The sequence below is a fragment of the Lynx canadensis genome, chromosome D3, assembly GCF_007474595.2.
Source record: "Lynx canadensis isolate LIC74 chromosome D3, mLynCan4.pri.v2, whole genome shotgun sequence".
Taxonomy (NCBI): domain Eukaryota; kingdom Metazoa; phylum Chordata; class Mammalia; order Carnivora; family Felidae; genus Lynx; species Lynx canadensis.
In genome coordinates this window covers 335,887-348,665 of record NC_044314.2, presented here as the reverse complement: position 1 = coordinate 348,665, position 12,779 = coordinate 335,887, and the positions used below count along the sequence as shown (strand labels likewise).

General features: G+C 45.6%; 1 protein-coding gene across 2 annotated transcripts; it reads right to left on the bottom strand.

Annotated features, from left to right (window-relative positions):
- Positions 1-513: 513 nt before the first annotated feature.
- On the bottom strand, positions 514-11,047 carry HSBP1L1 (heat shock factor binding protein 1 like 1). 2 transcript variants are annotated; one of them, XM_030292289.1, is made up of 4 exons: positions 10,938-11,047; positions 9,896-9,962; positions 8,810-8,904; positions 514-895 (listed from the first exon to the last, which is right to left on the bottom strand). In XM_030292289.1, the coding sequence occupies exons 1-4, from the start codon at positions 10,986-10,988 to the stop codon at positions 875-877; spliced, it is 234 nt and encodes a 77-aa protein (XP_030148149.1). In that variant the 5' UTR covers positions 10,989-11,047; the 3' UTR covers positions 514-874. The 2 variants fall into 2 exon arrangements, with proteins under 2 accessions (XP_030148149.1, XP_030148150.1); XM_030292290.1 differs by lacking the exon at positions 514-895 and adding an exon at positions 6,242-6,294.
- Between the last annotated feature and the right edge of the window lie 1,732 nt (positions 11,048-12,779).

Sequence of the window (12,779 nt, the reverse complement as noted above, 5' to 3'; positions counted from 1 at the left end):
TTCCCTTCTTACGGGGACACTGGTCATTGGATGAGGGCCACCTTCCACAGCATGACCTCATCTTACAATACACCTGTGGATGACCCCCTCTGCAAACTAAGGGCACATTGTACTGGGGGTAGAACTCATAGGATTTATGGGGGTCACAATTCAACCCACAACAGAATCCAAAGGCTTGAGTTCAGAAAGAATAGACACTTGGGGGAAAAAGTATTTTTTAGTCTTCTGGCTATAAAAGCAGTGCAATAAAATAATGAGTTTTATTTTCCTTTTAAATATAAAGAGTAATAAGTCGTTTCTTTTTTTTTTTAATTTTTTTTTAACATTTTATTTTTGAGACAGAGAGAGACAGAGCATGAACAGGGGAGGGGCAGAGAGAGGGGAGACACAGAATCTGAAACGGGCTCCAGGCTCTGAGCTGTCAGCACAGAGCCCAACGCGGGGCTTGAACTCACGGATTCGTGAGATCATGACCTGAGCCGAAGTCGGACGCCCAACCGACTGAGCCACCCAGGCGCCCCAAGAAGTCGTTTCTTATTCCTCCAAACATCGTATCTAACGAACTTAAGCAGGCTGTATTTTCTGTAGAAACCACAGCTCTTCAGTACATGCAGCTGGTTTCCTTATCACAGTGTTGAGTGTCTCTCACCCCAGCAGCATGTTGATGGGTGGGTGGTTAGGATCTTCCCAGGAACATCTTGTGGGGAGCCGGGGCCACACCCTGCAGCCCTGTCTGGTTTCACCGCCAGGCTCTGCCGCGTACTGTGGCAAGTGGCCTCCTGGAGCTCTGTTCGTTGTCTCTGGAGTGTGGGGGTGGTAGTGTCTGCTGTCCCATGTCTTGGAATAGTGTCTTTGGATGGTGCCTGCTGGGCCCTCACTGCTGTGACCAGATTGACTGTGGTTGGAACACAAGTACAAAGGAGGTGTGCTTTAAATGGATTTAAAACTCAATGCAGGGGCGCGTGGGTGGCGCAGTCGGTTTAAGCGTCCGACTTCAGCCAGGTCACGATCTCGCGGTCCGTGAGTTCGAGCCCCGCGTCAGGCTCTGGGCTGATGGCTCAGAGCCTGGGGCCTGTTTCCGATTCTGTGTCTCCCTCTCATCTCTGCCCCTCCCCCGTTCATGGCTCTGTCTCTCTCTGTCCCAAAAATAAATAAAACGTTGAAAAAAAAAATTAAAAAAAAAAAACAAAACTCAAATGCAAATCCTCAGCTTCATTCCTCCAGCCTAAACCTGCCCATTTGCAGAATAGGGTGTATGATCCCATATCAAACGAGGGGCTATTGGGAACATCAGCACAACCCCAAGTACCTGACATAATAGACAGTATTCTACTTCGACGTGTATCCAAGATAGAACAGCCAACAATCCTAGGAAGAGCTCGCTGTCATTACTCATCAAGGAAATGCAAATCAAAGCCAGAGATGCCACTTCACGCCCACTAGGATGGCTGTGAGTAGATTCAAAGGGTCAGATTACTACATGTGTGGTCAAGGACGAGTAGATTCAAGGTCAAGGACATGGAGGCGTTGGAGCCCTCGTGCACTGCTGGTGGAGAGGTGGAACGCTGCAGCCACTTTGGAAACCAGTTTGACAGTTCCCCAATAAAATCGGGAATTACCATTTGACCAGAGAATATCAGTCTTGACTATATGCCCAAGAGAACGAACACGTATGTCCACACAGGACCTTGGACCGAAACATTGGTGGCAGCGTTATTCATGATCGCCAAAATGGGGGAAACAACTTGTGTGGCCATCAACTGAAGAATGGATAGACAAAATATGGCACAGCCATGCAATGGAGTATTAGTTGGTCACAAGTAAACTACTGATGTGGGCTACAACATGGTGAACCCTGGGAAAACGTCAGGGTAAGGGAAGAGGCTAGAGCTACATATTGTGGTGATCCATTCATAGGAAATATCCAGACTAGGCGTAGGACAGAGAGTAGATTAGTGTTGCTTGAGACTAGAGGAGGGGAGGGGGTGCGGTGGTAGCTAATGGGAATGGGGTTTTCTTCTTGAGATGATGAAAGCGTTCTAAAACTGTGATGTTTGGGGGCGCCTGGGTGGCGCAGTCGGTTGAGCGTCCGACTTCCAGCCAGGTCACGATCTCGCGGTCCGTGAGTTCGAGCCCGCGTCGGGCTCTGGGCTGATGGCTCAGAGCCTGGAGCCTGTTTTCCGATTCTGTGTCTCCCTCTCTCTCTGCCCCTCCCCCGTTCATGCTCTGTCTCTCTCTGTCCCAAAATAAATAAACGTTGAAAAAAAAAATTTTAAACTGTGATGTTTGTACACATCTGTGAATATACCAAAACCAATGAAGTGTGTGTGTTGACTGGGTGAATTGCATAACATGTGAATTATGTCTTATTGATAAAGCTTTATTGCTATTAACAAAAAAATAAGCAAAAAAAATTACACTCCACATTTGTAAACTTACTCTGTACTTGCTGTAACTTGTATTTATAAGTTGTAATAAGTTCATTCACATTTGACTTTAATAACTATCTTTTTCACTGGAAGTGCTTTGTGACTGCAATATAGTTGAATTTATAATAGTTTGGCCTCTTCATTCCAAGTTTCTATCTTATCATTATGTACCTACTGTTTACCTTGCCCAGAACTAAGTGATTTGCAAAACCATTTGCCAACCACCTGCGAGGTGGATAGTTTGTAGAGAAGGAAATTAAAGCTTAGGTTGCCCCAAAGTACAACTCCTTACACAGGGGCGTGAATTCAAACCTAGATCTGCATGGCTACCGAAACGTGCCTCATCACTGCACCAGGTTGTTTTATTCAAGTTGAAATTAGCTAGTGCAGAAAGTATACCAGTACCCTTGGTTCTCTGAATCTGAATGATGTTTCTGTTTCCCAATCCCTCCCCAGGATGGCTTTTGTGCAAAGTCCAGGAATTAGTCGTGGCAGCTGACACAGAGGCAACAAGCCTAGAAGGTACAGAATATATTCAGGGACCCAGTAAGTAATCAAGTACCCCAGGGAAACCGACACAGAGGGAGATACGCCAGAGTGTTTATTGCAGTATAATTTGGAAACAGTATTAGTCCAGTGCAAAACAATTCAGAAGGCTATTACACAGCAGTTAGTGACTCAAGTAGAGCTACACACATCAACATAGATGAATTTGAAACTACTGACTGGAGAAGCTGGGCGCAGGATACTATGGTATGATGTCATTTACATACAGTCCTCAGACATTCCAAACAAAGATCCGAAACATTAAAACAACCGGCAACCTTGGTGTTTGCGGTAGCTTGTTACGTGTGGGTCCCTAGACTGCCTTTTTTCTAACTTCTGATCCTATGCAGAGGAGAGAGGAGTTGCTCAGAGCACTGACAAAAATCAAAGCTACAACCACTCTAAAACCACACCACTGATATTTCTAAAATCTGCACCCTAATGTCGTTTCTCAAGCTGCTCAGTTAAAATATAGGATGTGTTCGTGGCCTCACCAGGTTCTTTTCTTTTTTTTAATTTGTTGTTAATGTCTGTTTATTTTTGAGAGAGACAGAGCCTTTTTCAGATCCTCTGAGTCCCTCTGTCTCCCCCCCTTCTGTGCTCTCTCTCAAATATAAACATTTTAAAAAATATTTAGGGCGCCTGGGTAGCTCGTCGGTAAGCGTCCAACTTCAGCCTCAGGTCATGATCTCACAGTTCGTGGGTTCAGGCCCCGCATCCGGCTCTGTGCTGACAGCTCAGAGCCTGGAGCCTGCTTCAGATTCTGTGTTTCCCTCTCTCTGCCCCTCGCCGACTATGCTCTATCTCTCAAAAATAAATAAAAATTTTAAAAATATATTTTAAAAAAGTCTATGGTGATAGGTCAGGCAAGAGACCATAGTTGTAAAGAAAGGAAATTAGGGGCGCCTGGGTGGCTCGGTGAGTTCAGCTTCTGACTTTGGGTCAGGTCATGATCACATGGTTTGTGTGTTTGAGCCCTGAATCCACCTCAGTGCTGACAGCAGAGAGCCTGCTTGGGATTGTCTCTCTTCCTCCTCTTCTGCCCCTCCCCCACTTGTGCTTTCCTCTCTCTCAAAAATAAGTAAATAAACTTTAAAAAACAAAAAGGAAATTAAATGTGAGAATTAAACCTTCAGAACAATTGCATCCGGAAATGCTGCCCTTACAAAGTTAGCCCTTTGTTATTAAGCTTGGTGGTCTCATAAGTTCAAAAATTTTGTGTTAAATGAGTTTTAAATTGCAAGTATATGAATATAGCATTTGATACTGAATTCGCAACATTTCACTTAAGTATTCTCTGAATAAACTGCTTGCTACTGAAGTTCCGTATGCAATCAAGTTTAGATGGGAATAAGCATGGTTAAGCCACTGTAAACCCATGTGCTACGTCCCCCTTTCTCCTTATGGAAGCATTTGATTTCTTTTAAATATATGTAACAGGGTGCTGGAGAATAGCAATCCTTTATAAAAATGTTAGGAACATGTTGAAACAGGTATGATTTTCTAAAATGTCAAATAATCTCTCTAAAGGTTTGAATGAGTCATTGAGATGTTTAATGTCAGACTGTTAAAGAGGATCCACAAAGAAGTTAGTATTGTTTTGGACAGTAGTACTGTTTTTATTTATTTTTAAGTAGGACTCCATGCCCATGGTAGAGCTTGAACTCACGACCTCGAGGTCAAGAGTCACACGCTTCACCAACTGAGCCAGTCATGTGCCCCTAGTGTTTTTATTAGTTTAATAACTACGAAGTTTTCTTTTCTACCTACTTTAATCTCTTAAAAATCACTGGATTTTGAATTGTGATCTATGTTATTAATGAGGACTCAAATCTGTTTGGTTTACTTCAAATATATACTTTAGTTTCTGCTAAAATTATAATAGCAGCTAAAATGCTTTGAGATTTTTCACATAATCCAATAGAACTAATCATGATTTTAAGTCCCCAAGAATACTCAATTAAATTTTTTTTTAATGTTTATTTATTTTTGAGACAGAGGGAGACAGAGCGCGAGTGGGGAGGGGCAGAGAGAGAAGGAGACATAGAATCTGAAATGGGCTCCAGGCTCTGAGCTGTCAGCACAGAGCCCGACGTGGGGCTCAAACCCACGAACCGTGAGATCATGACCTGAGCTGAAGTCGGACGCTTAACCGACAGCCACCCAGGCGCCCCAGAATACTGAATATAAATGATGCCATTTTAAAACTTTGGATTAAAAAAGGAAAGACATACACCACTGTTGGGAGTATAAAATGATGCTTCATTTCTTAAATGCATTTGACTAATGTACTCGGTCTTCAGTCACACTTCTGACCCTAATGAAACATGCAGAGAATTCATGGTAACAGTGTTCCTTACAGCATTATTTATAGTAGCAAGATGGTGGGAAATACCGTCAATGTCCAAGGAACAGTCAAGGAAATGGTTAAATTATTACATCCATATGATAGAATAGTAGTCAGCCATAAAAAAAAATATAAGAAGTGTGTGAAATTTTCAGATGGAAAAATGTTTATGATATGAAGAGAACAGGATATGAGATTATAAACATCATCATCAACCATATATAGAATTGTATGTACAGAAAAATGTTTAAGTGGCTAATTCAATTTAAATTGTAGAATTATGGGTGGTTTTGACTTTTGTATGAAGAATAAAATCTATCTCATATGCAGGAATCGTGTTATTTTTACAATGAGAGCCTATTACCGACCCTGTTCTGCTTTACTTTGGCTCAGAGAGGCAAATTGGATAATTATTTGAAAACGTCTCTATATAACCTACAGAATAAGCTGAACTGTGATCTTTGTGCTTCTTCTTGGTGACCTCCTCCTTAGGAGCAGACTGGGCAAGGGTGGCCTGGGACGAGGCGGGCTGTTTTCCGGGGTTTTGTTTGGTTTGGAGAACATTGCTATCAGAATGTGTTTGGACCAGCCAGAGAACCATATGACTGGAAAAGCTGAGTTGGAATGCAGGTATTGAAAAAGAAATCTCAGTCACAAAACAGCTTATGATTTTTTAAAAAGATCTATCTAGAACTTAATTCAGGAAAAAGAGCTGACCTGATATAGCTTAAGCTTCCCTCCCATGACTTGTAAATACTAGGTATGCGTTGAAAGATGTTCTGCCATTTTAGAACCATCTGGGTCAAGTGGTTAATCACCTTCTAAACTATGTTCTTATTGCATTGTTCTTTTAATCTTTCACTTCATTAAAATGAATTTTTAAATTAAATAGTAAAAACCAGAACACATACTATGCAAATTGTCATTCAAAAAGTACAACTTTGACTTTATCATATTTTCAAGTCTTCAGGTCTGTAAGAAAAAATTTGAAAGAGGTAATGGTTGATTTATATACCAATTAATGCACAGTTAAATAACCTGGAATCCAAAGCTTTCAGTAAAATACCTTAATTTCCTGTAATTTAAAAAAAATTTTAATGTTTATTTATTTTTGAGAGAGAGAAACAGAGAGAGAGACAGAGAGAGCACAAGTAGGGGAGAGGCAGACAGAGAGGGAGACACAGAATCCGAAGCAGGCTCCAGGCTCTGAGCTGTCAGCACAGAGACCCGCATGGGTTCAAACTAACTGTGAGATCGTGACCTGAGCCGAAGTCAGGGGCTCAACTGACTGAGCCACCCAGGTGCCCCAATTTCCCTTAATTATTAAAACATTTTGTGGATAGGAAAAATTGAGTGTATAGAAAACCACAAATTTTTCACGTTTGACGGATGGAGTCAGTGTGGGTTCACAACTGCAGGTGAATAAACAGCACGTTCTCTTACCGAAACGTGACTCCTGCATCAGTATTCCACCGCGGTGACTGAGCACACAGTACCCCAGAGGGAAGCGCCCTGCTCCCTCCACCCACACACTCACCGCCTATCTGTGCCTAAGTAATTGCGGGAAAGGTGTTACAACGTCATTTAATGGGGAGACGGACAAAGTACCAGATCTATCGGAATATAGAACAGTAGTTTTTAACATCTTGGGTTCCCCACAACTGGAACACAGGTTTGAGGGGTGTGCACAATCCCCTGAGATTTACAGCACAAGCCAGCCCTGTGTTAACCCTGACCTAGTGCGACCAAGCACAACCAACAAGTACAGATTTGTGCAAACATCTCAGTTTGTTTAGGTCTTTTCATTTAGAAGGCAGTACCACTTTTAAACACACTTGGAGGTCTGACCTTCTCTCAGGCTGCGTGCACATCACGTAGTGAGGTTTCCACACCTACTTGATCACTTAACTTGATGCCTAATATTTAGTGGTTTCGACCAAATTTAAAACAGCAGCTAGATCTGAGTGATGGAGGGCAGGGACCTGGTCACCTGGCTGCCATCCCATGCCTGCAGTGTGCCAGATCTCTTCTGGGCACAGGGCTTCCTGCCCTGAGGCTCTCCTCTTCTCACTCAGTCAGCCCTGCAGGGGGGCGGGGGAGGGCTTGCTCGCCCCGCCTCAGGACTGGTGGGCCCGTCGAGGGAGCCTGATTGAAGCTATGTCTTCACCTCAGAGACAGAGCGTCCTCTGCAGCGTTTTACGGTGGCAGCGGGACGCAGGTTACGATTACCTTTGTTACCAGGATACGAGATGTGGGTATTTGTAAGTCGCTGATAGGTGAACTGGCCCTGATTTAGCAGGATTAAGTGGGGATCATTTGCCAGCTGACTTAGGATAATTATAAAAGAGACAGTAAAACAAGGGAAACAAAGACACCTAATCGTTCAATGAGAATAACCTATTATTCTTATCTGTCAGAATAAAATAGACATAAGTATCTTAATGAAGTTGTGAACCTCCACATACAGCACATAGATACAGATCCAGTCTGAGACCTGAAGCCAAGCATTTACTCGGATCTTCAAGATTAAATGCAACATTCCACTGGAAAGGTTTGCATTGTGGGAGGCCAGGATGGACGGCCCACGAACCACTGAGAAACGGGTTGAGGGCTTAACGCCCGTATGTCTTCTTCAAATGGTTATATAAATATATTGTCTGAAACAGAAACCACGTCATAATCCCCAGTCTCCAATTCATCATGATTTGTGTTTTGATAGAAGACTAATTTGAGGGGTGGTTGTGAAAAGCACTTTAATAACATCCATTTTTTAAATAGTAGAGCTCGTCATTTAAACTGTACACTTTTGGGGCGCCTGGGTGGCTCAGTCAGTTGAGCGGCTGACTTCGGCTCAGGTCACGATCTCAGGGTCTGTGAGTTCGAGCCCCGCGTCGGGCTCTATGCTGACAGCTCGGAGCCTGGAGCCTGTTTCCGATTCTGTGTCTCCCTCTCTCTGACCCTCCCCCATTCATGCTCTGTCTCTCTCTGTCTCAAAAATAAATAAACGTTAAAAAAAAATTAAAAAATAAATAAATAAACTGTACACTTTTTGGGGCGCCTGGGTGACTCAGTCAGTTGGGTGTCTGACTTCGGCTCAGGTCATGATCTTGCAGTCTGTGGGTTCGAGCCCTGCGTTGGGCTCTGTGCTGACGGCTCCGAGCCTGGAGCCTGCTTCAGGTTCTGTGTCTTTCTTTGCCCGTCCCCTGCTTGTGCTCTGTCTCTATCTCTCAAGAATAGATAAACATTAAAAAAATTTTTTTAAATAAATAAACTGTACACTTTTTAAGGAACTATGACAAGGAGTGTTTCTCTTAGTCTATTTAGAAAAGAGCATTTGTAAATGTCTTATTATTCCTGAAGATTTTCCATGAAGTACAGAGGCAATAGTCCCCACAGTGAACAAATACGGGATTGTATTTTTCAAGATGAAAGCAATCAAAAGATATGCAAAAGACAAACATATTTAGTTTCCTAATAATGGCCTTACCATTTGTTCTTTAATAGAATTTTCAATCCCAGCTTGCACCATTAAGTCATTCACATTCTTCTGTAAATCTTCGATGCGATTTCCCATTTCTTCCAGTACAATGTTAAGGAGAATTTTACACAGGGTACAGAGCACCAGCCAGAAAGTCCTGAGAGATCCTTCAGATTGCAGCTACTCATCGAGCCTATTGATAAAATGCCCTGGCAGTGCAACACTTAAAACGAGGGATTCAAAGACTACGCGTACTAATACCTTAAGGTCAGTGCAAATTAACTATTCCCCTGAGGTTTTTGGAGTGTGTCTTTAACCTCTGAATTGTAAGCTCAGTTCTTTTTTCTTTTTTAATTTTTTAAAATGTTTATTTTTGAAAGAGAGAGAGGGAGATACAGAATCCGAAGCAGGCTCCAGGCTCCGAGCTGTCAGCACAGAGCCCCACAGGGGGCTTGAACCTACAGACGTGAGATCATGACCTGAGCCTCAAGCGGATGCTGAACCGACTGAGCCACCCAGGCGCCCCTTTTTTAAACAATTTCTATGGAACGAATTCAATTAGTAAAGTGAGCTCTAGCGCTCTAAGTCTTAGGACCGATATTACAGCTTATCTGGATTTGCTCAAACTGGAAACAAACATTTTACTCTAATTCTGTTTGAATTCATGTCTTAAAACGGCTGCTGAAGTTGCAAAACCAAACAAAACAAAGGTCAGGAGAGCCATATATAGTATCCTCGGTTGGAGACATTCCATGTGATGTTTGCAAGTTTCTGATTCCGTGGAAGTGCATAGATGTTATTCAGCAGACTACTCAGCTTTAGTAGTCTGTAGGCTCAGAAAGCCCCACTGGGTAGTATCGTGCATTGCGTCCTTGTATCGTATTGCTCTCATACAAAATGCCCTGATGGCTGGCCAGGCAGGAAGTAATGACCTGTGGGTGGTAGTTAATACACCAGGATATCATGGAAAGGCACAGTGTAAACACCAGGACATCGTAGGTCAACAATTATCCACTAATAGCAGACAAAAGATATTCCTTGATAATATTACAGTTCAAAAGCATTATAGTATTTGTTATAAGATAGAAAGGATATTTCTGAGGTTCAGAGTTGCAGTTAGAGCTTGAAAATGTTCTTGAAGTTCCTGAAATAGGTTTTCTGCCTGAAAAAAATGAACCATAAGACAATTGAATAAATATTTACTCTTGATGTAGGGCATTTTAGCATCATGGAATAGAACCTCCATATAAATATATAGTTAGTTAGTTAGTTAGTTAGATTTTGGACAAGGTGCCCAGAGCTTTCTATTCAAAGGCGAAGGAAAATCTTTTGAAAACAGTGCTGGGACAATGAGATAGCCAAACACATAACTAACTAAATAAGCAGAGGTACTTCACACCATACCCCAAAATTAACTCCAAATCATCATACACCTGCATGTAAGCACTGAAACTATCAAATGTCGGAGAGAAAGTATAGGAGAATGCCTTAATAACCTTGAGTCCCTCAAAGAATTCCTAAGTAGAGCTGAACCAGCCATCCAGAGCACACGTGGGCCTCACGTCTCCCCTGCACTCTGGGGTAGTTACCAGCTGGGGTGGGATGGCAGGATTTGTTGACCAGGCCATACGCGAGTATCGGTATTGTTGGTGACGGCAAGCCATGTTTGCATACTGCCTCCTTGTGGCTTACCAAGTGAAATCTGGAACCAGGGATAATTGCCTCCCCGCACCTGTCTCTGTCCCCATTTTGGAGATGAGAATACAGAGACGGGTATCAGTGCGCAACCCGCACGTGCGTATGAAGGTGCTGCGGCCTCTATCGGGAGCAGTTTCCCTTCAGAGGGTTTGGTGTTTCTGTTTCACTTTTGTCAAGAAAATGTAGCCTCGAGTATGTATAACGTCTAACAAATTCTTTTCAAGAAGACAGACTAGCGTTTGAAGTCGCTTCCTGACCCGCAGCCTGGCGCTCCTGCTCCGGGAGCTCCTCCCGGCGAACCGGAAGCGGGAAGGGGGGGGGCGCGAAGGGTTTGCGCCCCATGGGGGGTGGGGGACGCACAGTCCGGGAGGAGGTGCGGCGCCCAGACGGTGAGGAGGGTGAGGAGGGACGCGGAAGAGGGGAGGGGGGGCCCACTCACCGCGTCCCGCAGCGCGTCCCCGCCCGGGGCTTTGGGGCTCCGCGCGTCCATGTCGGGTGATCCGGGTGGTCCAGGTGGGTCGTGGGGAGGGGGGGGCAGGTGGCCCAGGTGGGTCGTGGGGAGGGGGGGGCAGGTGGCCCAGGTGGGTCGAGGGGAGGGGGGGGCAGGTGGCCCAGGTGGGTCGAGGGGAGGGGGGGGCAGGTGGTCCAGGTGGGTGGGGGGTGGCGGGGGGGGGGGGGAAGGTGGCTGTGGCGGATGGGCCGCACCTCACCCACACAGATCCCGGCAGCGATGACGGCGGCGGCTGCCGAGATGCTCGGGCTTCGGAGGCAAATACTGGAAGAGCCTGGATGTTCGTACTCCTGACCCCCGGACGCTGGAAAAGGGCCCAGAAGGGAATCCCTGAGCAGGGCGTGGCTGTCCGCGCCGGGCACCCTGGGTACCGGCGTCAGGTCCTGGGAGGAGGCCCCCCGGGGAGGTGAGGGCTTGGGGAGGTGGCCGCTCCAGCCCGGCAGTCAGCCCCCACCCCCGGGGGAGGGAGGGGAGACCCCGTGCAGGGAAAAGGTAGCTCGTCCAGTTTGACGGCTTCCCCTGCGCAGGACTGGTTTGCTTTGTTTTCGTTGCGTCAGAGACGGAAGAGGGTAGCTAGAGAGTGAGCATCATCTTTTTACTATTATGACAAAGTATACACGGTATAAAATTTACCATCTTTTAATTTTTTACTTTGAGAGAGAGAGTGCGAGCAGGGGAGGGGAAGAGAGAGAATCCCCAGCAGACTCCCCTCTGTCAACAGAGCCCCACGAGGGGCCAAACCCACAAAACCCGTGAGATCTTGACCTGAGCTGAAATCAAGAGTCTGACGCTTCACCAACTGAGCCCCCCCAGGCGCCCCTGACGTTTATCATCTTAGCCCATAACCATGTGCAGGGTGCAGGGGCAGGGAGCACCTCACGTTGTGTCACCAGCACGCACCTGCACAGCCCCTCCCCAGCCCCTGGCACCCATTGTCCTGCCTCCTGCCTTTAGGTTTCCTCCGTTTTTATGCAATGTGGTCACTTCTCTAGTGAGATCACGGAGACCCTGGGTGACTTAGCTGCAGTCTGCACGTGGCCTCTTGTGCACCCCCGTCCTGGGCCCATAACCACCCAACCACCAGCCAGCCAGCTCTTTAAATCTCCGCCATTTCTACGGCCAACTTTAAACCTAAGGACATGACCAAGTCCTGGCACACCGCCAACACTTGTGTCCCTGTTCTGATTTTACTGAAGCCCCGGAAGGAAGGTCTCATAACCCATTTCTCTCCTGGCACCCTTCAGGCCTGTCTGGATTGTGGCTCGTGGGTCACTTCATGGTGACGCCCAGGACCCTGTTTTTAGCAGGTACCTGTTTTGGTTATGTGTCTGTACCCTTCTGGGCTCAGAGCTCTGTGGGGCGGGGCTGTGTCTGTCTGGGTCACCCCCGTGTCCCAGGGCCCAGCCTCATCAGGAGAATGCACATCAAAACCGCAATGAGATCCTACCTCACACCCACTATGATGGCTAGAATCAAAAGACAGACAATGAGAGCGTTGGCAAGGGTGCGGCAAAGTTAGAGTTCTTACACACTGCTGGTGGGATGTAACGTAGCCCAGCCAGTATGGAGAACCTTCCGGCAACTCCACGGAAAGCTACACATAAAGTCGCCATATAGCCTTAGTTCTACCTCCAGGCATAGACACGAGAGAAGTGACAGCATACACGCGACACAGATGTTCACGGCAGCACCGGTAACAATAGCTAAGGGGTGGAAACAGCCCAGGAGGCCACCAATAGACGAATGCACAAAGAAAATGTGGTCCATCCA